The sequence below is a fragment of the Mugil cephalus genome, chromosome 8 (assembly GCF_022458985.1).
Source record: "Mugil cephalus isolate CIBA_MC_2020 chromosome 8, CIBA_Mcephalus_1.1, whole genome shotgun sequence".
Classification (NCBI taxonomy): Eukaryota; Metazoa; Chordata; class Actinopteri; order Mugiliformes; family Mugilidae; genus Mugil; species Mugil cephalus.
Window position 1 is genome coordinate 17069740 of NC_061777.1, and position 25425 is coordinate 17095164.

The 25425-nt window shown below is 42.1% G+C and overlaps 1 protein-coding gene across 18 annotated transcripts in view; it reads right to left on the minus strand.

Moving 5' to 3' along the window:
• Window positions 1-691: 691 nt before the first annotated feature.
• The window catches only part of trpm3 (transient receptor potential cation channel, subfamily M, member 3), a 118787-nt gene continuing 94053 nt past the window's right edge, over window positions 692-25425 (minus strand). For 2 of the 18 annotated variants that reach the window (XM_047592976.1, XM_047592981.1), the window contains exons 13-27: window positions 24517-24552; window positions 24205-24345; window positions 22128-22157; window positions 20150-20442; window positions 18508-18736; window positions 15569-15736; window positions 13245-13385; window positions 11968-12096; window positions 11115-11366; window positions 10057-10231; window positions 9484-9612; window positions 7774-7921; window positions 6921-7114; window positions 6654-6786; window positions 692-6272 (exon numbers count right to left, since the gene is read on the minus strand). In XM_047592976.1, coding sequence (XP_047448932.1) covers window positions 4652-6272; window positions 6654-6786; window positions 6921-7114; window positions 7774-7921; window positions 9484-9612; window positions 10057-10231; window positions 11115-11366; window positions 11968-12096; window positions 13245-13385; window positions 15569-15736; window positions 18508-18736; window positions 20150-20442; window positions 22128-22157; window positions 24205-24345; window positions 24517-24552 — 3819 coding nt within the window. In that variant the 3' untranslated portion in view covers window positions 692-4651. Of the gene's footprint in view, window positions 6273-6653; window positions 6787-6920; window positions 7115-7773; window positions 7922-9483; window positions 9613-10056; window positions 10232-11114; window positions 11367-11967; window positions 12097-13244; window positions 13386-15532; window positions 15737-18507; window positions 18737-20149; window positions 20443-22127; window positions 22158-24204; window positions 24346-24516; window positions 24553-25425 lie in introns of all 18 variants that reach the window. The other 16 variants (XM_047592973.1, XM_047592978.1, XM_047592977.1 and 13 more) reach the window with 10 other exon arrangements.

Below are 25425 nucleotides of genomic sequence, written 5' to 3' on the forward strand. Positions count from 1 at the left end.
CACCCACCCACTCACATACGCACGCGCGCGCACACACATTCACAGCCGGACAGACTGGAAGACCCAGTCCAAAAGGAGCCTTCTGCCAGCTCAGTCCTGCACCGACAGGACAGACGCAAGAGAGCAACGTGAAGCCTGAGCCCATTTATAAAGTAAATAACTGTCCTATAACGCATTTAAATCATATCAGAAGTTTCCCAATCTGAGAGCAACTCAAGGTTGAGCTTTTGCCTCATGGCCTCAAGTCTTAAAAACGTCCACGCTGGAGCACCTGTCCCACTCATTTCACCAGCAACCAGGGGGAGGAAGGGGGACGAATGGGGAGGAAGGGCGAGTCTAACTCCAGAACAGGATGTGCCTCATTACTTAATGGTTTACACTACAAGTCTTTGTTTTTTTTATGTGTTCTAACAACTCTTGGCACATTTGCGGCTTGCATCATAAAGGGAGTTGTAGAAAACATGTTCCTGGTGTTTAGCTCAAACAAACAAGTGAAGGAAAGTGAAGAAACATTTCTCTTTGCCTCTGCTTGGTGCTGTTTATCATGGTACCTGCCAGAACAGACACGGCGATCCTCCACACGCTTATGGTGCAACATGCACGATATTTCTCACAGCTGCAATCAGCCTTTCGTCATCGACTTCCTTAAAGACCTAGGAGAGGTAAAAACAGACGAGGCGCAGAGTACCAATCTATTTAATTCTTTATTTAACAATGCATGCCAGACATGAGCCTATTCACATTGAAGAATACAGATTTGTATTTGCATCCAAATACTCACTACTTTGATTTCATATAATAATCTCTCTCTATCTTTCTCTCAGTCGTCATTACAGGTCGTCTCTGTACAGTCTGAGTGGAAGAACTGCATGCATTTAAAGGACAATAAATAAAGTGTGACCAGTAGAGACATAAAGTCCCTTTTAGTTGAACAACATCAGCAATTATTGCAGAAAAAAAAAAAAAACATGTGCGTGAAACTCTCTTCAGCTGACGAGTCACAGGTTTATAGGAGCGGAGCAAATCTGTTGATTATCATCTCTTGAGTCCCCCAAAACTCTAAGATATAGTGTAGGAAAATATTTTAAAAATACTGTACACTGAGATTGTGTTGAGTTGTTTGTGTTGGCGTGCCTCCCTGTATTTCTTAGTGTCATCTACATGTCTGGGTTGACATGCAGTTGATTTATACATACATATGCACGCACACACACCTCTAATCAATAGCTTCCACAACAGCCATGTCAACATTTAAATGTACAGAGTTTATACAACCCACGGATGCCGTCTTATATTCCTTACTATAAGGACAAAGGAATTCTAAAAGAATATTTTAACTTTCTTTGATAGTGCTCCAAATTTGAGGGCCTACACTTTCAGTCAAGCACAGTCATCTGTTTTCACACTTTGTAAAACTGAGCTTTGCTTGGCTAACCCTGCGTGCCACAGCTGTGTAGACAACTGGTGCGACTCAGCTTGTTGCCATATGGTTTGACAAAGTTTGGTTTGGTCCCAAACACGCTTTTCCATACACCAAACGCAGCCTTAAGTTGGCTTTGTTTGAATTTTAAACCCCTGTGGGTGGACAAATCGATCAAGACATTCATTCATACTACTATTGCCATTTCTGAAGACATCAAATATATATGTTTCCTACGACCACAAAGATTCTGGGTTAGACTCATAAAGCACAGTGATAATATTGGGTGCCTTCTGCTCAAGACGAACTTATATCTTTCTTTCTTTCCATGATATACTCCTTGCATCACTGGGGTAATATTGTCCCTGAGCACTGACCTGGGGTCAACCGTTCATCTCTTAAACACACTAACCTACATATTAGGTATCAGAGTTTAGTAGGTTATGTAGCAGAGATACCAAATCTGATGTTCTGTAGCGTCGTCTGGCCACAACATGCCACTGAGGTGTTTTTTTAGTGATTTATCTGTTCAAAGTTCCCGATCCTTACCAGGTTAAAAGAACAGTCCACAGATTTTATAAGGAAAGGTCAGGTTACAGTTGTTCACTATATGTATTTTTTTTTTTTTAGCTCTAAATAATTGAAGCAATATCATCTGGGGGCATTTAACAGTCTAGATGTTGGGATCATCAGATTGGTCTGTGACACACATAAGTCAGATCATTCAGTTCAAGAAAGAAAGAAGATTTACTGCAACAGCACCATGTATGGAGACGCTATATCCTTATGTCTCAATTTCTCGTGCAAACATTTTTTTTTCTTAATCTATGAAAGTATTATTCTCAGTGAGATTTTTTTTGTTGTTTTTTTTGGTGAATTCAAATAAATGCCCATACAAGCAATGATACAGTCAACTAATAACATTTCATCCACCCTGTACATCAGATGAAAGCAACAAATGTCTATAAGAAAATAAATAAAATAAAATTTTAGCCTCTATGAAAAGAGAAGAAAAGACAAAGATGAGAAATTTCACAGATTTTTGAATCACTTCAGTCCCCACATACTCCATCCATGCCCAAAAGGCACCCTAAGTTTGGTATACTGGCAACTAGCGTATTGCCATGTCAACATTAGAAAATTCTCATAAGCTGCTTGATAAAACATACGATAAAAACTACTTTAAATACTTTAAATATGATTGAAATGTACAGTTTATCAGACAATTCTATATTCAATAAATAATATAATACATCATCATTTAGTGCATGTAGATGATCATCTTTTATTAATTTTAAAAGGTTAATTAGAAAATACTTAAAATTTGACAAAAATATCACTGAGAAGATATAAATATTAATTTTGTAATTCAAACAGGCATTTACCGTAATTATCAATAATGGGCAAGAAAAAATATCAATAAATAGAATCAATCAATCTCAAAAGAATTGCAACATGATTAAACTGAGTTGTAATAGTGAGAAAATATAAAAGAAACATTAAAAATCAGTTGAGTGCTATCAATTTCACCTTATCTTATTTTTACAAAGCTACCAGAGAAAGACATTTTCTCCTCCAGACTTCTTTCATTACAATAAAAAAGAGAAAAATTTCAACACTGATCTGGCTTTCGTCTTTAAATAATAATTATAATTATACTAACCCCACGTTTCCTCCTCCACGCCACTTAAAATCTTTCTTAAATTACCTTCCTTAAATCTCAGCTAGAATGCATATACTTCCCAAGCTTTTGTTGAGTAAATCAAAAAATTTGCTCTTTCTCTTCATTACCTGTATATGATTAAAACTCACCTTAACCATTGGACAGTTGCTTTCTTTTTAAGTCTCCTTTTGCACTGGTTTGGTTTGAATGCAACAAAATAAAATAAAGGTGAACAACAAATGCGTGACAGGCGTGGAACAGATGAAGGACGGATCCATTAGATGTAGTTGGATGTAAAACCATTGCAAAATAATGCCACCGCCGAAACCTGAAGGGCTACAAGAGAGCTACGACTCAGTGTGGAGAGATTTTTGGTGTCAGGTGCAGGCAAAGAAGGTTCATATCAGTTTCGCCCAGCAAGCATCGCTGCCTCTGACATGGGCTCATGGCGCCCTCTTGTCCTCATATTTTGCAATTGCACTTGTTAAAGCTCTCCGGGATCGGGTGTGAACTTGTCTCTTGATATGTAGGATTTCCCTGACCACGTATGTGTGGTAATAGATAATATCCGTACCACAGCCATTTCACTGGCCTTCAAAGCAGAGACTATACTCCTCACTTGAGACAGAATCATGCCTTAAGCATGAGCTGACTGGAGACACATGACAGAGAAACGACTTTTTGACTAGAGTGAGTTCAAGCTCTGCTTTCTGTTTCAGGCTGAACTGACAACAGTTCTGTCGGCGTTATTTTAGCCCACAGACCAAAACGAGTGCCATTTCCTCTCTGATGCAACCAAATATTAATCATTAGTCTTATTCTCTTGAAAAATGAACTTAATATTCAGGTCAGTGTGTTTGTCTATCCAGAGGTAAGTTGTTGCTATGTTACGGGTATGTGGAAGTGCAGTTAAATCCAAAACCTTCATGCTTTCCTTCATGAAGCAGCCAGAAATGTTGGCTTGTTTCTGCATTTTGGTGGGATGGTCTTGTTGGAGTTAGGTGATGTAAAGAGAGGACAGTGGAGTAACGACTATATGCTTAGACAGAATGACAAGATGAGGTGGCTATGTGTTCCTCCTTTCTCCTCTCTCACTCTGAAGACTTCACAGCGTCTACCATATAATGCAGCTCTAGGAGTAACAGTATACTTTGACTAGCCTGACTGATATGTGATGTAACACAGTGACAGATGTCTACTTGATGTAAAGGTGGCAGGTGGAAGACATACAGTACAAATACACCTTCCATTTTCATATCACTCCACTGAGAGTTACTTAGCTACAGGAGGTAAAAACTAGTCTAGATTCATAGCTCTTTGTTTTGACTGGTGTACAGAAGGACCCCTACATCTTCCTTCCTGTTCCCCGTTGATTTTTTGATTCAGGGTAAAGCTGCCCTTTAATACTGTCTATGAAGAAACTTTCTAACCTAAAACATTGAGTGGAAAAAAAACTCTAGATGTGGACCAGACCAGCATCTAAGGGCAACTTCACCCTGCTTTTACATTTGCCCTTTCAGTTTTCCTCTCTGGTCCTAACAGTGTGTGAGTGCACTGACGTGTCCTTGTCACGTGTAGTTTTGTCTGTCAAAGCTGCGGAACGCTGACGGAGTAGCCAGCTTCCTCATGGAGAGGCTGTCAGTCTTAGCTGTTTCAGGCCTTGCTCCTGACTTGCTCCTGAGGAAGGGGTTTCTGGTTCCTGCCAGACCCCGCCCCCCAGGCCCAGGCCCCCTGTCTGCCCCCAGGCTCGACCCCCTCTCCATCCTCTCACTCACCGACAGGCTCTTCCGGTGCGGAGGGGCCAGCGTGAGGGAAGGATGGGAGTCATCTGAAGAGCAGCTGTTCGCTCGCTCTAGCTTGGAGAAGGGGGAGCAGAGAGGGGCCCCACTGGGACCACCAAGAACCCCTAGGCGAGGGGTGTCAGGGCCTGGAATCAGGTCCTCAGGGTCTTCTGGATCAGACTCTGTGTGACTAAGCTCTGCCTCTCTTTCTGGGTGAGAGGAACCAATGTCTGACGGCTTATCAAAGGGGAATGAAGTAGAACCTCCGGGTGATTGTGAGCGTTCTGCAGGGGTGTATGGAGCTGAGACACAGCGTGTGTCGATGCAGTCAGTAATGCTGGTGTATTCTGCAGCCTTAACCTGGACGCCTGCCCCAAGTCCACCATAGCAGGCTCTCGGCGTGAACATGAGGCTGTGGGACTTGACCAGAGGAGGCTCGTCCAGGAATGCTGTGCCTGCTGCAGAGAGGTAGCGGCTGCTCTTAGAGCGTTCAAGCAGACCTGCCGAGGGTGGAGGGGATGGTTCCATGTCCCAGGGAGGTAAGGTGGTGTCTGGTAAGAGGTGTGCTGAGCACAACGACAAATCAGCAGCCGCGCTGTCGTCAAACATCGCTCCAGCTGTCCCACTACTGCCCGCGCCGCCCTCCGAGTGCCTGTCGCCCAAACCGCTGGTGGCAGCGCTGGTGAACTCCCGGCCTCCAGGCAGCATCGTCTCCATGATATCTGACTGCAGCGAGGAGTCTCTCAGGAGCGGTGGGACCACACGCAGAGGATCTAGAAAGACTTCCGCAGGGCCCACTTCCTCAGAAGTTGAGACATAGATATCAATGCATGATGAAGGACGGTGCTGCTGGGAGACCGACAGCGTCGCCAGGGGGAGGGGCTTAGACTCCTTGGTGGCGGCAGCCGAGGACACAGACTGTGAGCTGTTGGCTCGGTGGAGGCTGAGTGAGCGCTCTTTGAAGAAGCTTTCAGCTCGCTCAGCCCCACTTGAACGTTCACTAACACGACCACCCCCAACATAAAACGAGTGACTCCTTGTCCGTGTAGCCATGCCAGTAGGAGAGGGAGGGGACATGGAGCCCTCAGCTGTTCCCTCAAGTGCTTCCTGTAGGCGGTAGGCATTCCCCTCCGTGCTATTAAAGCTGCTTTGGCGGAGGATGTATGCTGATTCTGGGCACTCGGCCTGCCGCAGAATGTATGCAGAGTCTGTGCAGTCAGACGAAGTCCGCGAACGCACTTTGTTGACCTCCCCGCGCTCAACGCCTGTCACGCGCTCCAACGCGACGGCAATCCGCCCAATCAGCTCCTCCATTTGGGCGAGACGGATATCAACAGTTTGCAGTGATGCCTTCATGAAGTGCTCCCTCTCGTTGACTTCCTCCAAACGCATCGCCATGTTCTCCACCCTGAGAGAGTGGAGAAAAAAGGAGGTAAAAGAAGAGAAAAGACAACAGAAGCAGAATGAGAATCAGAGTGGTGGAGAGATGGAGAAATTAGGCACACAGGAAGAAGAAGAAAATGAGGCACAACGGAATCTGATATTAAAGACAGAAAGTCAATCATAACAAAATGAAAGATCTTTAGTTTACTTTCTGGAGTAAAACCATTTTATGGTGAATTGGGCTATTAGTCATAATACACAAGAAAACACAAGATGTACGAGAATTAAAATAAGGTTAAGTAAATTAAATACAATAAATAATATGGATTATAAACAATATGTACAGTATGTTTATTGTATCAAGGTCAGAAGAGAGACATGATATTGCAGGGTAGCCATGGCTGACCTTTCAGAGGTGACTCTGATTCTCTCATCATTAGAGGAGTGGAATCTGTCATCTTTCTCTCTGAAGTACTCCTCTATACACTGCTCCTCAAAATCATGGACTTTCTTCAGCTCATCCTCTGTGATGAAGAGCTCTGTGGATCAAAGAGTTTGACAGTGTTGGTGCTACTGCACCACATTTATGACAGGACATTTTCCAAATGACCAAACCTGTGATAACGGTACCACATTGTCCTGTATCATTACTGTTTAATGTAATGCCACTCACTCAGTCCATAGTCCCTCTCGTCATCATCATGCTTGCGCCAGCGACAGCACAGATGCTTGAGGACCATGGTTATGTGGCTGAAGATGATGAGGGGCGGAGGGAGGACTGGGCGTTCATGGAAAGTCATAATGAGCTGGTAGCGCTGGAACTTCCACACCTGGTTGGAGATGGACTTCACCTCGAAGAACGTATTACTACGGACAATCAAAGACAGATATACCTCACCAGGTAAGAAAGATCACATCCACTGAAAACAAAGCCAAACTGGAAGTCATCAGAGGCAAGACAAACGATTTGAACGACCAGTGATAGTATACAGTCGACTGACTCCTTTACTTTGCATGCTGCTGTACAGCTGAGCCAAGATCAGACACTGAGAAAAATGTGCAGACATTGTAGAGGCACTAATGCAATAACCTAATGTAAACCAACTACTTTAATGTATAATTTAATTCAACCTTCATTTAAAACATTGTATTTTTCAACCATGCACTTTTTTGTAATTACACAGGCAAATGTGATACGGATTATAAAGGCACAGTAACAGATCATTAGCATGAAAGAAAAAACATCAGATTGTCTTAATACAATTTGCTCATAGCCTCTAATTAAAATGTGGCTTAACAGCAGAAAATAGTGCCATCTCTAAGAGGAAAAGCCTGGAAGACAGTTAGGCTTAATTTGCTGTAAACAGTATAAATCTGCTATTTAGAGACTGTTGTTGTTTTGGAGTGCAGAAAAGAAAAATGATTCCCTTTAGCATTCTACCAAAAGACATTAGTTTCACGTCCAGCGGTGCTGCTCAGGCGTCTTTAGTTTGTTATAAGAGGCAAATCTGAACTTATTTACACACTTGAACACAGCAATGAGCAGGTTGACCAGCAGGATGTTGGCCACGAGCAGGTAGCAAGCCATGATCGCTGGGACGATCCAAGCACCCGTCTTACAGGGAGGCAGGGTCACCACCACCCCGTCCTCTGTGATGTTCTGCCCACACGGAGCTGCACAACGCCACAAAACAAACACATACAAGTTAATACAAGGTAAAATACTGGATGTCTTTAGATGCAGGGACTTCATCCATGATTGATGATACTTTAGTAGAAAATGTGGATGCACAACTGATTAGAAACACATGCAAACATATGACATCATGAATAAATAAATAAATAAATAAATAAATAAAACGTATAATGAAATAACATCTAAGCATTTAAATGACAACATAAAACATTCAGGGACATACTAAACACCGGGTACAAGACCACAGCAACAGACAAAATGACAGGCAGACCTCAAAATAAAAAACAAAATGCATCATTAATATTTTGCAAACAAACAAGAAGCATAATTATTTTTATGCTTCTTTTCTTAAAGAAGGGAAAGAGTGGACACTATAATGGCAGTGGCTAATGTGCATCTGGAAACAAAACACAAAAAATAGACATTTCTTACGTGTCATCACAATTTGTGTTCACAATATATTTAAACGCGTAGTCCGTGTTTAAAATATATTGTCACTTATGTGAGCCATAGCTTCATTCAGCAATGGTTGATTGCTCTCAATCATTTGAAATGTGTTTAGCATACACATGTTTTTTCCATCTGTGATGGTTCAGTTGCTGTGGCTTATCTGGGGAACATTCAGCAGTTTTTCTTTGGTTTGTTTGCCTTTGAGATTCATTCTAGTCATACTCATCGTTGCCTGGTTTTCAATTGTATCACACAATGCAGCCCAAAGACAGAGAACTGAAGTAATTTTTCTTATAATTTTTTATTTTTTTTTTCCACCTTGAAAACAATTTGGATTTAAAAAACTCTGACAACTGAACCACGTGAAAAAACAGATTACAGATGATGAAAGGTGGCTAATAAATATGTTCTGGTGAGAATGTTTGTATGTGTTTCCTCCTAAGTGCTGTGCGTGAATTTCAGTGACCTGTCATGTTAAATGTTGGCTACGTCGGCTGAAATATTTTGGCAATGTTGCAATTGCTCTAGCGAGAGGGGAGGGTGACATGGTTCATGTGACAGACTGTGTTATCACGGCAGGGTCACTTCTTCAAATTAAACTAATTTAATGTCAAGTAACATTATGAGGAGAAGAAACATCAAGGGAGCATCAACTTTTAAAGCTCTGATAGTTCCTCTTGATGTGACAACTGACCAGAAACAAAGACCACAGAAATATTAAAACGTATTTGAAAAGTGCAACTGCCATGAAACAGCGTAATTTGCCAGCCAGTACCAAAATTAGTCAGGGTAAAGTTGCTTACAGGATATAACTGTAGGTCAAGTTACTAGTTGACTCAGTCAAAAAATTTGGAGGTGTTAGATAACGATAATAACCGATGATGATGCTAGATACTGACATCTAGTAACTGACCCAAGATACCAAAACATGAGAGCAACTTTAGCCTCAGAGCAAGGAGCCGCATGCACGCTTTTGTCTCACGTGGCCTCTAGAGGTTGGAGTGGGCATGACATGGTGGTAACGTGAGGATGATGAAGGAGAGGTGGGATAGGTTGATGTGGTTATATTGATCTATATCTATGGATTTACTGGGATTTTGACTGCACTGGGCAATGTGGAATGGACCATTATTACGCCAGGTTCCGTGAGTTCGAAAGTAATTTTCGACCAGCCAGAGTTTTTCATTCAGCCTGTGCTGTAACTTCCTACTATGCATATCTGAAACAAAGAATGAAAACATTATTTCAGATCTCTTCTCTTTGGGCCACTCCGCACACTCTGTACACACCAACACATACACAGTGCTATCATACGAATAGACAAAACAGCACAAACACACTCGTACTCTCAGGACACTTCCTCCCAGACACAGCTCACAGTTTTGATTTATTGAGTCAATATGCTACTCTGACTGCATGGTATAAAATAATATAGAGACACAAAAGATAAAGGCAAACTGACAGTACATATTATTGTTGTTATGTATGAATTTTGAAAACTTATATTTAAGGTGACTGCAAAAAAAGTCTTCAGGTTACGAAAGCATATTTTCAAGTCGTAGATTCGGTTGAATGCGCACTCTGTCAGTGTCAGGGACTATCCTCCCCTGAGTTAACAAAAATTCATTTTATTCAGCAGTTTACGCCCTAGCCCTGGACTTACGGTCGATCTGGTCGGCAAACACCTCTCCGTAGATCATCCAGTAAGGCATGAAGAAGATGTTCCTAGCTAGCATCCAGGACGGATCCTCGTTAGGGTGGAGGATGGCCTGACGCGCCACCCCAAAGCTCATCAGCACCACCAACATGATGATTACAAAATACATCATGTCGATCATCTGACAGCGGGAGGGAGGTGTAGGGGGATTGTCAGAGAGAGAAGGGAAGGGGTGGGTGGTTTCAGAAGAAAAAAAAAAAGAGCAGCAGTTGATAAGAAAAGCTATAGGAATTGTGTTTAAAAGATAAATCTCATTCAAACGGTCTTCATTTGCATTTTCTTTGATTACTATTACTCCCAGAGTCTCAGTTGGTCAATTAAATTTTAATTTGATTTGTTGAGGTATGAAATAATAATTAAAATGCACTTAATTTAGATTAATCTCACGTTGATTACAGACGTTAGATATTATAATTTATTAGCTTCTAAAACATAATATTTCAGTCATGCTTTATAGAATGATGACACACATAGTGTCTGGTCACATTTTCAACCATATTACTTGGCAAACAACATAAAGTGCAGAAAAAATGAGATGTGTTTCAGATTTTTCCTGAAATACAGCCTTTTGCTATATTTATATCAATTGTTTTTCAATCACCTCATGGTGAAGCAACATCACGTTTTCCAATTAACTGACTAAATCACTCAATGCCAATCCAAGACTCTCTCCCTCTAACTAACTGCTGATTTTCATATCAAAGACTTTGTGTCCAGTGGTTACGCAGCCCACGTCAAAGACAGATTTGGGTCTTTGATCCCCTCTCTAGTTTCTGTACAGTATGTCTCAGGGGCTCTATTCTTGAGTTCAAGCAGATCAAACAACAAAGTTAGGTGCAGAAGCTGTATTAGAACTAGGCTTCAATGCCATTTTTAGATTACACCTTTGTACAACAATCGGCATAGATCACAGTCGGAATGTAAAATGTCAGAGATACAGCACAAAGAAAAGAAAGACGGGCAGACATGCACGCACACAAATGACAACCTCTGTCTGCTCTCACCATCTTGCCAATCATCATCACATAGGGACCCAGGTACTTGTTGACTCCGAAGATGTCGAGCAGCCGGATGTACCAATAGATGATGTTGACGCAGTAGATGACCCGGCCGTAGTTCATGAGCGGCGGATCCTGGAGACGCAGAACCATGCCAACAGAGAATATGAGGATGGCCATGAGGTCTGTGATGTTCCAGTACTCCTGGAGCCACACCTTCACCTTCTGTAACAACTTTCCTGGCTCTGACATCAGGATCTAGAAGATGATTAGATGGAAAGTCACACAGCAAGGAAGATGAGGATGCTCAAACGCAGGAATTGTTTAAAGTGATGATCATTAATATAGACAATATAGGGAGGGATTTGAGAAGTGATCTGGAAAAGCGCCTGAAATAGAAGTGTGTTCTATAATTGTGGCCATAAGAGGGCAGTATGAGTTCACCAATCAGACCAGCCACTTAGTGCAGCGACACAATGATTAATGATTTTCATTTACTTACAGTACAAACAAAGGACCATGGTGAGCCTAAATATATTTTTTGGGCACATACCTGTGTTTTATATTTACTTTCTTGTTTTTCTTTCTTTGTTTTCCCACTTTAATTTTAGCCACCGTCCCTCCACTTCTCTTTTCCTCTTTGACACTCTTTTGCTTCACCTACACTGATCTATCATTGCTTGCTCTATTTGTTTTGAACTGTTTGACGATATGGACATAATGCTCACTGAGTTAAACTGTAGGTGACATTACGGCGACACTCTGTGTGTTCAGTTCACTGGGCAGTGGTGAAGAATTACTTAATGGGTCGTACAGTGCGGCATTAACGGTGCACATTCGCACGCGGGATCTATCGCACCTCTCTCATCTTCTCAATGCCGTTGGTGAAGATGTAAGCGATGACAATCCACTCTTGGGGAGAAGGCCACAGGTCCATCTTGACCAGGACGATGTAGTTAAACAACATCAGGTAGCCCACGTATGCCATCTGCATTAAAATACAACAGCAGAACAAAATCAGCCAGCCCACCTCTTGTATTTGTTCCACATTAGCATTATATTATAGCATTAATATTTAAGCACATTACTAAACATGAATATTTATTTTCCTTATGCTGACTTTCCACTTTTTCCATATCTAAACATGCAGTAATAATAAGACAGTAACCATTAACTGCTTCAGTGCTTCATCATATTAAAACTCCAAATTAAAGCAATAACAAACAAGTTTCTTTCAGCAAATCAAGCAGTCCAGTAGTTAAAGCAATTTCACTAATGCTTGACCAGGACTGTTCTTATAAAATCCCACATGTGCATGTAGTCCGTATGATAGATTTGGGTAATATTACAAAAACATTGCAGCACTCTAGTGGATGACAAGTATGAATGCAAATTGGGTAATGAGTCAAAAACCCATGTTCTGAAAGCTTCTGTCCTACAAGCGCAATCATTTAAATGGATAGTTTTTTTTTTTAACCTGAAGGGCAGAAAGGAGATGTAAGGAGAGAGGAGGAGGGGAGTAAAATCTCAGATAAGACAAAAAAAAAATGGGTGAAACAAAGGCAAGTCAAAACATTTTCTCAGCAATAATAAACTGTGAAATCCCTACTGGTGCTAAAGAGATGTTTTCACTGGGCAAGCAAACTGAAGGGCTCAAAGATACAACCCCAAACACAAACTACACACAGACTTCAAAAGACATCTGCAGTTCAATGAACAGACATTAAAACATGTGACACACTAAGCACTCACTTTCCCACAAATGTAAATCAATTTCCCTTATTGTAATCCAGAAGCAGAATGCAAATGATTGAAGAGATTTCAGCGTATATTTATACAGTCGATACAAAACCTCCCTGTGGGATCCGATGCTTTTCCTGCTGTCACTCCGTACTGCTCTTCTCACCACGTTGCTTCCATTGGTCTATCTATTTCTTTCACACTTAACTTTCCCACCCCAGTAAAGCTGGGTAATGACAGGGTGGAACAGGAGGTTAATGACAATGGAGGCAGTGTGAAAGTAGACGCTAACGGCAGGGAAGCGGCAACTGATGCTGTTGCAGAAATACATTAAGCAATGACAGTGCCAGCTGGAAGTTTGAACATGTAGGTGCTGTTGCCGAAGCCGACACTGACCGTATGGAACCAGAACTTGACAATTGGAGCGTTGTAGAACTCGTATATCTTGCGTCCCATGGGGATAAGACGGTGGCGGTTCTGAACCTCCTCAACATCCTTCTTTCTGGATGTCTCTGTGGTTACCTTACCCAGCATAGCCTGGGCGAATGCAAACCCAACATGGAGCGAGGGAGGGGAGGAGCCGAAGGCGTGAGGGATTACAGGGAGGAGAGTGTCGGAAGAGGGAAGTGTGATGGATTGGAAAGGTGTGGGAGGAGGAAGAGATACGGAGGAGTTGAAGAGGTATTTGGAGGGAAGGAGGTGGGATGGGAGGAGTGGAATAAAGAAATAAGGAGAAAAAAAGAGAAGGGGGAGAGCGTTATAGTATGGGCTACAGCACAGTTTTATACCACAATCAAAGAAGCAAGCACAGGCAATGTTGTCATTCCAAAATGTGAAATGTGTGTTTGAGGTGGAGTTTGGGTGAAGGTTGGTAACACAATATGACGCAGACAGTGACACTCATGGATTGTGTCTCAGACAACAATTAAGAGGCAGAGCAGAGACAAGATCATGACAGGAAGGAGACAGAAAAAGAACAGGGAGAAGAAAGGACATAGATAGCAAGTTTCAATCTGTGACACATTTCCTCATCCATGAGAGGGGGTTCGGAGCCCGCTGTTTTTATGGGTCATGGTCTTAATGTCAAAGCAACACCTGACCTCCGAGGGAGCTCAGTAACGCAATTGTATTGCAAGTCAAGAACTATCACAGACCTGGGCAATGCTAGATGTTTGAAAACTGGTGCAACAGATATTACCTGTCTGTGTCCCAAAACCATTGCTTAGAAATCTTCAAAAAAATCAAAGAAGAACTCACTACTAGTAAGGAATTAATCTATTTTTTTCAAATATGTGAAACATATATATATGCAACCAGAGGTTTACCCAAGGTACACACGGACAGGGCCTCCAGGGAGAACATTTTCAGATCCCAGTGTGTAAATCACACCATGCCTTTACTGCACTGAGCATGCACATTGTCTGAAAAGCAAGTGAACACAAGCTATCACACAAGCTTTTACATTCATTACAGTGTGGCTTATCTGAAGGATCTGAGGATACAACAATGCAGTCTCCCTCTGTGGTGTAGCAGTGTGTGTGTAATATCTGTATGAATCTTTGTGTGATTCATAAGTATCTGAAGGTGCATTTGTACAGCCAGAAGCCAGGGCAATAGGAAGGGGCTCATTGCAGATGCACCTTGAGGCAGCGATGATCTTTGTTTACGACACAGAGCCTCGAGGACTGCAGGTGTAAGACGGCCCCTTTTGTGAACGTTTGTGCTGGCTTGCTGGCTGCCTTCAATGCAGATGGGGGGTATGTACAGTCGTGTTGAAAGGTGTTCAACTTCAATTCAATCACTTGATGGGACAACTAATGTAGATCCAGTTAATGTATTCAAATTCCTTTTCCAACTTTAGATTTCATTTAAACACACCAACTGGATCTTGACATCGTCTCCACAACTGATTGGATTGAAATGATATGAGTCCTAATCCTGCTGTACATCCATGTCTATGCAGATGAACCAACTCTTTCACTGTGAGCTGGGAGAAGGTGCTCAGACTCTGCATGAATTAGGCTCTGCAGCAGCAGGCGAACATGGTTATATAATGCAAAAGCCTGGGCCTCCCATGCTCAGCAGCTGACATGCTGAGTGGTATGCTGCAGCAAGCCATCACTGATGGGATAGAGTGAGGGGCAGCAATCAGCTAGCACACAGTACTGTACCTCAATCAGACCTGAGCTTGGAAGGGAGAAAGTGAGGAAGAGAGAAAAGACCATAGAGCGGGGGGAGGTTTGCAGAACGAGAGATAGAGAGCAAGAGAAATAAAGAAAAGAGAAGCGAAGAGAGAACAAGAGGGAAAAAGAGGGGAAGGCATAGAAGGAGAATAGGAGATAGATGGAGGGAGAAACATACACGAGGGAACCCACAAGCGGCGACAGACTGAGACGCTACAACTCCACAACTATGTCTTTGCTGAGACAACGAGAAACAGGGAAGGCCGATTTGGCTGGAGTGGTCCAGTTGGCCAGAATAGAGAAACAAACGTGTGCTTGCATGTGTGTGTGCATATGTGTGTGCATATCATCATCTCACTGTAGGCAGAAACATTGAAGTGGCCCACGAGAGATATTTACAAGTGACAGCTGTGGATTGAGTAATCCATTTTAGCGTGTAAGTGTTGACTGATATGTGTGTGTATATATTCTGAGATGCGGGGCTGAGGTGGGTTCTCTCACCACGGAGTTGTACTGCGTCTCACAGTAAGATCTTACTGTGAACTCCATGTCTTCTTCCTCCTTCTCCTTGACCGGTTTCTCAGGCTCCTCTTCCTCCTTCTCTTGCAGATAGGTATCCTGATCCTGGGGCATGTAGGACATCTCATCCTTGTTCTTGAACTCCAGACTCAGGATGGACGGTGGCAGAAGCAGCCCCAAGATTACCTAGGTGTTGGGGCAGAGTGGAAGTGGAGTTTTAAAAAGTTTGGGAGAAGAGCTGGAGACGGCAAATCACAGATGTGACATACAGTAGATGTACAGTTTGATGAGCAGCGCTGGGGAAATAAAGAACAAACCAACCTTGGATGATACGACAACGCTTTGGTATTTACAACAGCTAAGACAAGTGCTCTCCTTGCGGATGTCACTTACTAAAGCACTACTCTAGGCAGGCAGCAAGCATACTGTGCTGCTATGATGGATGAGAAGGACGCACTCACAGCAGATAAAGGAAGCCGGCCAGCTGTAAACACTTGAGATATATAACAGTCAACAAGAAAAGTAAGCAGTTAGAGAGAGACTGTAACCACGGTGGGGAGGTGAAGTGTGAGGGAAACAAAAGAAGACGAAGAGCGGCGTAATCATGTGCCTTTTTATCTCTGGAAGCAGCTGTGTTTAGTTAATTTAAGAGTGAAATTTTCTCCGCTCAAAGGTGAATTGAATCCTTCATTTCCGATCAGTAATCGTAATATAATGTAAGGACCCCATAAACAGCTGGCGGGGTGTTACATGCTATGATTCCTGTAAAAACAGAGCAAGGTGAAAAATTGACTTCCAGGTAAAGATTAACTCTTAAACATGAAAAAGATTATCAGAAAGGCATACATGCACAATTATAGCGCAAAACCTCAAATGGGATTTCATGGAGATTTAGTAACAGATGTATCGATGACGTCTGTATGAGTAGTTTTGATTATTGAATACACAAAAGAGACAGTGCGTGAAAGTGACATGTCACTACTGCGTGTGGAGAAAGCAGTATACTCATATTTGCGCTTCCATGGCCCTTTGTAGACTCCAGTAACCATATGAGTGTTGCATTCAAAGCAGAATTCCCTACATCAAAACGTCCACACATATTATTTTGACAGTGTTATTTGACAGTGTATTTTCTGCGTATCATGAACTCCTGTAGGCACCGACTCTTGTTTGTTCCAGCTTCAGTGATGTTTGCCTTAGCAGGTCCTCCTCTTCCCCTCTGTCCTGCAAAGCCCAAACCAAGCACTTGTAGTCTGACTGCTCCGAGAGGCTAACCAGCCAGAGCCATCACCCTGCCTCACTCTGTGTATGTATGAGTGTGAGCCCAGCCTTCGGCAAAATCGCAGGGCAGCTCTTCATTATAAATAACTCTAACCTCTCTGATGTGAGCAGATGCCTCCCATCACCCTACCACCACACGACTGGGACACCTGCATGAGCAAACATTGCTCAAAACCCAATCACCAGTCTTAAGTGAAACCTCTCCCCTTGACCCACTGGGATGTTCACCATATGAGCGTCAGTGTGTTCTACAATATATGGGACATGATTTCAATTTTTTTTTTTTTTAGTAATTAGTAAAGGTCAGTCTTCTGTCCCCTCTGTCTTAAGAGAACACTTTGTAGGCTGATACTAATTAAGTTTTGACAGAAGTTCAACCATCAGATTTCCTTGCCCAGACACTCAACAGTATTATTGTCTAATAAACCTCTGTCCTCTCACCGATTGTCCTCCCCCACCATTAATTACATAATTTCACCTACATAAACCCACCCAAATAACTGACCTGTTACCAATAAATGTTCACTTTAATTTTATTGACCTGTTTATACAGTATATGGACAATCTCTGCTCTGTTATGAGCCAAACTGTAGGATTTAAATTAGTTCATCAGGAGTAGTGTGAGGATAGTGCAGCGTTTCACTGTCAGCTGTGACATGTCTCCTTTTCACACTGCAGTGCACATTCTCTAAGTCTTTCAGAGTGATTCATCATGGCCACGCTCCATTTTTAACCTCACTGACTCCTTATCAACAAACCTTTCTGATTTAAGTTGTTTTCTTTCCACCTATGTATTTTGTGAAGATTCACAGTGTGCATGAAATTCAACAAGGTCAGTGCTATACACTACATACCTATTGTATATACCTATATACCTTTAAAGGGGGAAGTATAATACTTATCCAGTGCTCTCTATTGAGCAAACTACACAACATCACAACCACAGACAGGAGAAGCGAATAACATTGACAATCCAATGTTCTGCTGGGAAACTTTTAGACCTGGTATTTGTGTGGATGTTACTTAGACATGTTCCACCCACCTAGACAAGACCAGACCAGACACCCCCACCCCACACCAATGAGACTCCTTCATGAAGGAGCCATCCCCAGCAGGATGCCGCCTGACACAGACACACACACAAAAATGGTTTTGGAATAACAGCACAAGTTGTTGACCTGACCTCCAAATTCACTGGACCCCAAAATGATCAAGTATCTGTCTGATGCACTGGAACAGCTGTGACCCGCAGAGGCTCCTCCCTTCAACACATAGGATCCAAAGGCCCCCACTTACAACAATCTGTTCCCAGACACCACAGGACCCCCTCAGAAGACCCATATGCATTCTCTGAGTCACAACTGTTTTGGAGACACAAGGGAGACCTACACAATATTTGAAAAATGGTCATAATGCTATGCCTGATCTGTGTATTTGGCATGTCTGTGCATCGTTGTCTTATACTTACTTGCCAGAATACACGTCCACGCTAAAAGTACATTTGTAACAGGTTTTACTTTTAATATGAATATGTGTCCAAAGCAACTTCTCTCTGCTTCAGATTTGTGATCGACTGTCATTTACAACAATTTACACACACATTTTCCCAGGCAGTCGGAAGAGATGCAAGCACCGGAAAAAAAAAACAAAAAAAACATCTGCCCCACTTGTACTACCTTCAGGCCTGAGTTCTTGCGCATGCGCAGGCGTCCCATCCACATGTCGGTCAGCAGCATCTGACTGCAGGTGTGGGCGATGAAGTCTCGGTGCTTCGCCGCTACCGCCAGCTGCAGGCAGGTGGCGTTGCTCCAGTTCTTCAGCTCGTATGTCAGCAGCTTCATGGCCATCTGCTCGTCTTGTTTATAGGACTGATCCAGGAGCTCTACTGCCAGTTGGCCGAACTCCCTGGAAAAATATATGCAGGACATATACAGATAGAACGAGTCATGAATAGAGACACTGATATACTTTGCCTAAACGTGAAAATGGAATTGAACTGACCATCTGGCCAAAAGTCAGAAAGAGATTGGATTGGCACGCATAAACGCACACAAACATTGGGACATAAAATGCTTCTTCGTTATTATTATTTATTTACATCAACACCAACTAGAGCACTAACTGTATTAAGAGTTCAAAGTCATGATCAGAGGCTAATACTTCCTTGAGAACCAAAACCAGAATGTGAGAAAAATGAGGATGTAATTTGGAGCACAATGAAACATTCATAGCAGCTATCGATCATAAAGCACCAACCCTTGGAGTGGCATTCTAACAAGTCCCCTTCCAGGCAATAAAAACTTAAATCAATATTCTCAGGTCAAGTTTTGCCCTAATTTCAGGCTCTGAACAGATACTTTTTAAACATGCACAAACCCTCACAAACAGAGGTTGGGGCCGTTCCAAAATAATGAATCACAATATCAAACACGCACAGTTCAGCGGGGTTCAAATAGATGAATGAGTTTCTGTTTGTTTGAGGTTCTGAGTACTTTTCACATAACAACTTTTATCATGTTCTGTCTTAAATAAAAACCACTGTTATAAGAGCGCGTTTAAAAGTGCCAGGGATATCACGAGCTCCCTACAGATTGTAGACATTACTGTGCACACACACACATATATCAGAAACAACATAAGCGCACGCTATTGTCCCTTGAGTTTATGCAAACATTCGCAGAGCCGCATGCCCACGCGAGATATTCACAAACAACACAACCACAAGTTATGTACATGGAGATATAACACTGTATGTAGTTAAATGAGCTCTTAGAAGGAAGGCAGACAAACTCTCTGTGGAAAGAGAACTCAAAATATGCCAGCTCAAAGGCTATCCTTTGAAACTGTGTTGTGAGTGTGAGGGTGTGCTGGGGGACTTCGGATTTTTGTGGATGTGCTTTGTGTTTTCACAAAAGTAACAGTTATTTCTGTAGCCAGTATTTTAATTTAAGGTATTACCTGAATCTGAAATACATACATAACGACGACGCGTGTTATTAGACTTCTGTACGTATGTGCTTACTCCCATGAGAGCACAGATTGGTCTCATCCAGTCTGAAGCGAAGGAGGCATCTTAGTGTCTTTGTGTGAGTGTCTATATACATTACATACAGCATACAAGAGTGTAGGGGTAAGTGTTACCATCTAGTCTCTAAACAACTTTGGATTCATCATCGTGTTCTGTTTCCCTACCCAAGACTACACTATAAGGCACAGAATGCACGTATTAACTATAATGGAATAGCTTAAAATGACTCAAGCCAGCAAAGACAGAGCATGTGTGAGTGTGCACATAATCACATAATCCTCGTCCCCCACCTGGAGTTGTGGTTCAGTTCTTGGGAGATGTCATCCACCATGTCGTTCTCAGATGCTTCGTGTGCCATGGCCTTACAGAGCTTACACGCCACCAAGGCCTTGGCCATGGCCTCCTCGCCATGCTGCCAAAAGAACAGCGCCATTTTCTGCCGCTTCATAAGCACGGCCCACACCATCAGCTCGTGGAAGGGGAAAGGGAAGTGGTTGATTTCCGGGTCGTCCAAGTCGATGTCCACCTCCTCTTCTCGTTTACGCGTCGTCTTCTGGCGGCCTCTGCGGATTGGCATGTCGTCCTTATGGAGATCCATAACAAGTGAGTGGGGGGGTAAAGCAGAGACGTCTGTATAAATACTTTTCTCATGAATACTCACTGTCCTAACGTCAGTACAGCAGGGTAACATGAGAGTATCTAGGGTGGGTCCTGAGCTAGTTATAGTGTGTAAGGTCGGCGCTGTGTTCACACAACTGGTGAAAAACCAACATGCTAAGAGTCATTTTTCAGCAAAAGCAGATGTGATAACTTATAAATCAAATCTGAGCTGGGTTCGGTTCGTTTTCTAAACTCCAGTGAGGCGGCAATACATCAGCCAATCATATCTTTGTTTCACCAGCTGACTTTTAAATGGATGGCAACACTGAGCAACACTTGAACAGCACTTGCCGACTGTGCAGCAGACCTCGCTTGGCTGGTTTGTAACTTTTGTTGGTCTTAGTGTGGACATAGCACTTAAGCTCCACCTGGGTCTGACCACATCAGACACATGTTTAAACTCATCCTGACTGGGTTCAGGCTTTTATACTATATTCATAAAGGATGTTCCATGTGTAGTGGGAAAGTCAGATTTTGGTAGAGACAGGTGGAGGTACTCAGTGCTCCACGCAAAGCAATTCAGAGGAAATACAGAGGGTCTCAAACGTTTTCATAATATCTCATGTGTCTCCAGAGACATATTTCATAATACGTCTCTAGAGACATAGACGCTGCCAGTTATTCTGCTCGTCAGCAGTGCTGCATTGATCTCCAATAATTTCACATTTTAACCACTGAGGACTACTGACAGTTGGTCAATAACAAATGTTTGAAAAATGACTCTCAGTGCAACCTTGTTTTAAGTGGATGTTCACTAGAGAAGAAGAAATACTAGCACAGCAGGAGACTGTTCTGGGTTGTGATACTTAATAAAGATTTTCATGAATATTTCATTTCTGGAAATTTGGAAGTGATTGTAGTGTCATAGATGTAAATCTACGGTGATCACGGCTGTCAGCAGTAAACTCAACATATTTTATTTCACAGATGGGCCACCGTACTGATTTAATAATGAATTGTTTAACAAAGTGGGAGCAAAGCATTAAAAGAAATAATTCGATTGTAACAAGAAAAAAACGAGACAGAACACACACTGACAAACAGGGGGATGGTTTTCAAAAGGGCGGCAACACAAAGGAATGGACAGCCATGCATGTTCGATATAAATATCTCCGAGATACGTGCTGTGATAAAAGCTTTATGATGTGGATCCTGCACGGTACGTACACCGTGGATACATGTGAGCACGTACACCATTTTTTACATAACCATGTTACTGTAGTTCAGTCATTGCCAATTCACTTAAATGTTACTGGACTGCTCAGAAGATGTATACAGTTGAACCGTCTGAAACAGACTCGTGGACAAAAGCCTTATTTCCTTTCATCAACTATTCCATAAATGAGAAAAATATAAACTGACAATCTAGATTTTATTTACTTTATTCGACAACAGGATGACAAGTCGACTAAGGAGTGCACTAAGAATGTCAGTTCATCTTAAGGTCGTCTTTCAACGACTGCGAGACGCACTTAAGAGCTGGCTTGCTGAACGGATCGCAGGTCGACTCAAACTCAACACACGTTACAAGTGAGAGGACTTGAGGGACGGGGGACAGGAACAGTGAAGGAGTGACTGAACAACAACGGTGATGAAATCAAGACTCACCTCCATCCCCAGCAGTTTCAGGGCTTTGGGCTAGAAAAGCAGAACAAACAAACAAATAGAACAAGACCATGTCGAATGCATTTCATGGTGCAGCTCAGTCTACAAGCACAACACAGCTCAGACTCAAAGACAGACAGACTCACTCGCAGTATTATTTAATATGGTAAGTGAGGTTTTGAGCATTTCCTGGGACAAGGATACTGATGGAATAGCATTTTGTGCTGGTGTGACAGACAGTATAAGTTGCAAGTTGCATGTTTTAAAGTTGAGTGTATTTGTACATTTGGTACAGTACTCTGAATCTGTATAAAAGCAGGGCGTCTATGAATTATACATTCATGAGCCATCATCTGAGCTGGTAAAAATAACCCTGGTTTCCTGTGGGGATTTTGATATCTACATCTATTTCAAGGCTTTGTTCTGACTTAACATGTGTTTGTGTGTGCATGCATACCACTATGCAACGGTGCATTCAGTTGATCTAGAAAATCACAGTTAAAGTGGAACTGACTCCCCCTCTTTCTCTCCCTCTCATTCATCACGTCTCTCTGCTCAGTCTCCGGCCTGTTTCTTTACTCGCGCATTATCTGCGTCTCTCCAGTTGCTTTGTTGCTGCCGTGCCATCTCATGCAGTGAGATAAACAGGCAAACAAAGACACACTCACAGGCATTCTCACGCACGCACGCACACACAAACACCGTAGTGCAGCATTAAGCAGAAATATGCAGTTTCAGACACAGCTGTGTATATTTCTATTTTCATCACACCTGTGGCGGTGCATGAGTTGTTGAAGCAGAGAGAGGGAGTTATCACAGCAACAGAACATGAACATTTACCATGTAATGTGCAGCATGTGTGGGGTGAAACACATGACAACCAAACACTATCGCATGATTTCAGTAATCACTTCCCCCACTTTGGCTGAGTGTGCTAATCAGTGACATCAGTAGTTGTAATATGTATTCTTGAGATAATAATAGTACATGATTAAGAGCCAATGCTTTGGACCTACGACTGGTTGCATAGAGTTTATAATAGCCCGTGCTAAGCTGGCACTCAACTTGATATGGAAATGATTATATGGGAAAAACAGCTCTTGAGTTTGACCTGTGGTGATGAACGGTGCCGTAATCGCATGAAACTGGAGTGTGTGTGAATCTGTTTGCCTTGCTGCAGTTTAAACATTTCAATAAACACGACTTCTGAGGTAAAAACCAACTCTCTTCTGACGTATTTCCAGTTTTAGCCTCATCGCACTGGTTACCTTCTCCTTATAGAATAGATTTTAAAACTCTACTTATGACATGCGAGACTTTACAGTAACAGGAGCTGGAGTACATTGGTGAACTCTTTATTCAGCACTGTTCAAAAAGGCCTCTTAGTTCTGCTTAGTTTGGCCTGTTAGCAATACGAGAGGTTAAGGTCAGTTTCCTTTTCCATTTACACAATTCGTAGTTTAAAAATAAAATGATGCTGAATGCCAAATTGTTATCTTAATTATTAACATTAAATGATATTAACAGTGTTATTTCAGTACTTAAACAAGTAGACTTACAGTATACTCCATCCTTGTTGCGCATCAGCAATCAGACGGAGGTAGATAGTGGATCTCCAATCAATCTTTTTGATTATGTTTTTTTTTTCTGGTAATAAAGAACTTTGTATTCCTGTTTTATGATTTATCCTAGTTGTCTTGTTTAATTTATCCTATTTATTTCTAGGCAAAATACTTGCCCTAGAATACTATGTGCAGCAATTTCGTCAACTATTCATCATCAGAGGAAATTAAAGATCATAATCCTCATACAAAAGCAATCTCAAGTATTTCTCGCTCATTGTCACGTCGCAGACATTTATATGTACATTAGTGAGCTGGCATTTACCCTTAAGTGCACAATCCCTGATAATTTCATCATTAAAGTATAATTTGCTCGTATTATTCATCTTACACCCTAACTGTAAATTTGATCAGGAGGCTCATTTCGCTCACTCTGCTCATCTGCTTAATGACATTAGTGTTGGAATAGATTCGGTGGTGCTGTTGGATGCTAATGAAGGTGAGGAGTAGTTACTCACCCTCTTGGGTCCAAAGAGGTTATGGTACAGTGTCCTGAATCTCTTCCTGGTGTAGTTACACCGATATGCACCGCCCATAAGGTATTCAATGACCAGTCCAATATCAATGAGGCTGATGCGGTAGTCCGGGGGCAGGTTTCCCTAAAAAAAAAAGAAGAAAGAAACAGACGGTGTTAACAGGCAACAACCCACACCAGCTGATTAATAAAGGAAGGGACACAAAACAAAATCACACAGCCATACACACTCACGTCACAAACTCCATATCAAACTGTTTTTGGCTATGAGAGGAAACGTGATTATCGGATTCACCTTGAAGTAGATCCAACTGAACCCTGGATATTCTTGCTTGGAAAGAACACACAGTGTCAGTGAGTAAACCGCACGATAAGCCAGAGCAGGGGAATGAGGAACATAGAACCTCTCAGGAAAGATCTCTCCTTTAATTAAATGTAATCACAGATGACTCAGTTAATCTTAATCTTTTTACATTTTAGGGGGCTATTGCCCTAGCGTTGCCAACAAAACGACTCTTTAAAAACTCGATCTGTGACTTGTTCTCTTAGAGCCAATGAAAGAGCTAAAAGCAAGGTGAGAATGTACAACGGATGATGAGTCTGATTTATCATAATTTGCTTTTGGGGGAATAATGAGATCTTTGCTGTGAGATTCAATGCAGAATTGAAGAGAGGGGAAGAGAAAGAAAGTGGAAATGACTCATTAGCCTGGAAGAGAGCGGCAATAGCACGGAAAGATAGACAGATAGCTATTAAAGCTGGGGGGGGGAGACGCATTACTGAAACACAAGTTCTTTCATGTGAGGAATATAACACTTGTTTCTCCTCCTCGTGGCCTCAACATAAACTCCAGACCCTGCAGCCATAATCCTGGCCCTCGTGGTTCCTTTGAAATGCAGCAGTTACCTGACATATCTATACACAATTACGTCATCCATGCTCCTGCAATCAAATGTGGGAGCCAAGAAATCCTCTCCTACTCATGACTAGTGGATGCTTGAGGCCCTACACTCTCCCATTAAAACCTTTAACTTTTTTTTTTATATGTTATGTACATATTTTGAAAAGAAAAACATTTGATGCTCAATATTAGAAGCTGTAATACTGACCTGGACCTCACAGGCTAGTACAGCAACTTTGCTGAAATTTTTGACCACTCCCATGAAAACTTCCTTCAGCAGCAGAATGTTTGCAGGTTTTCTTG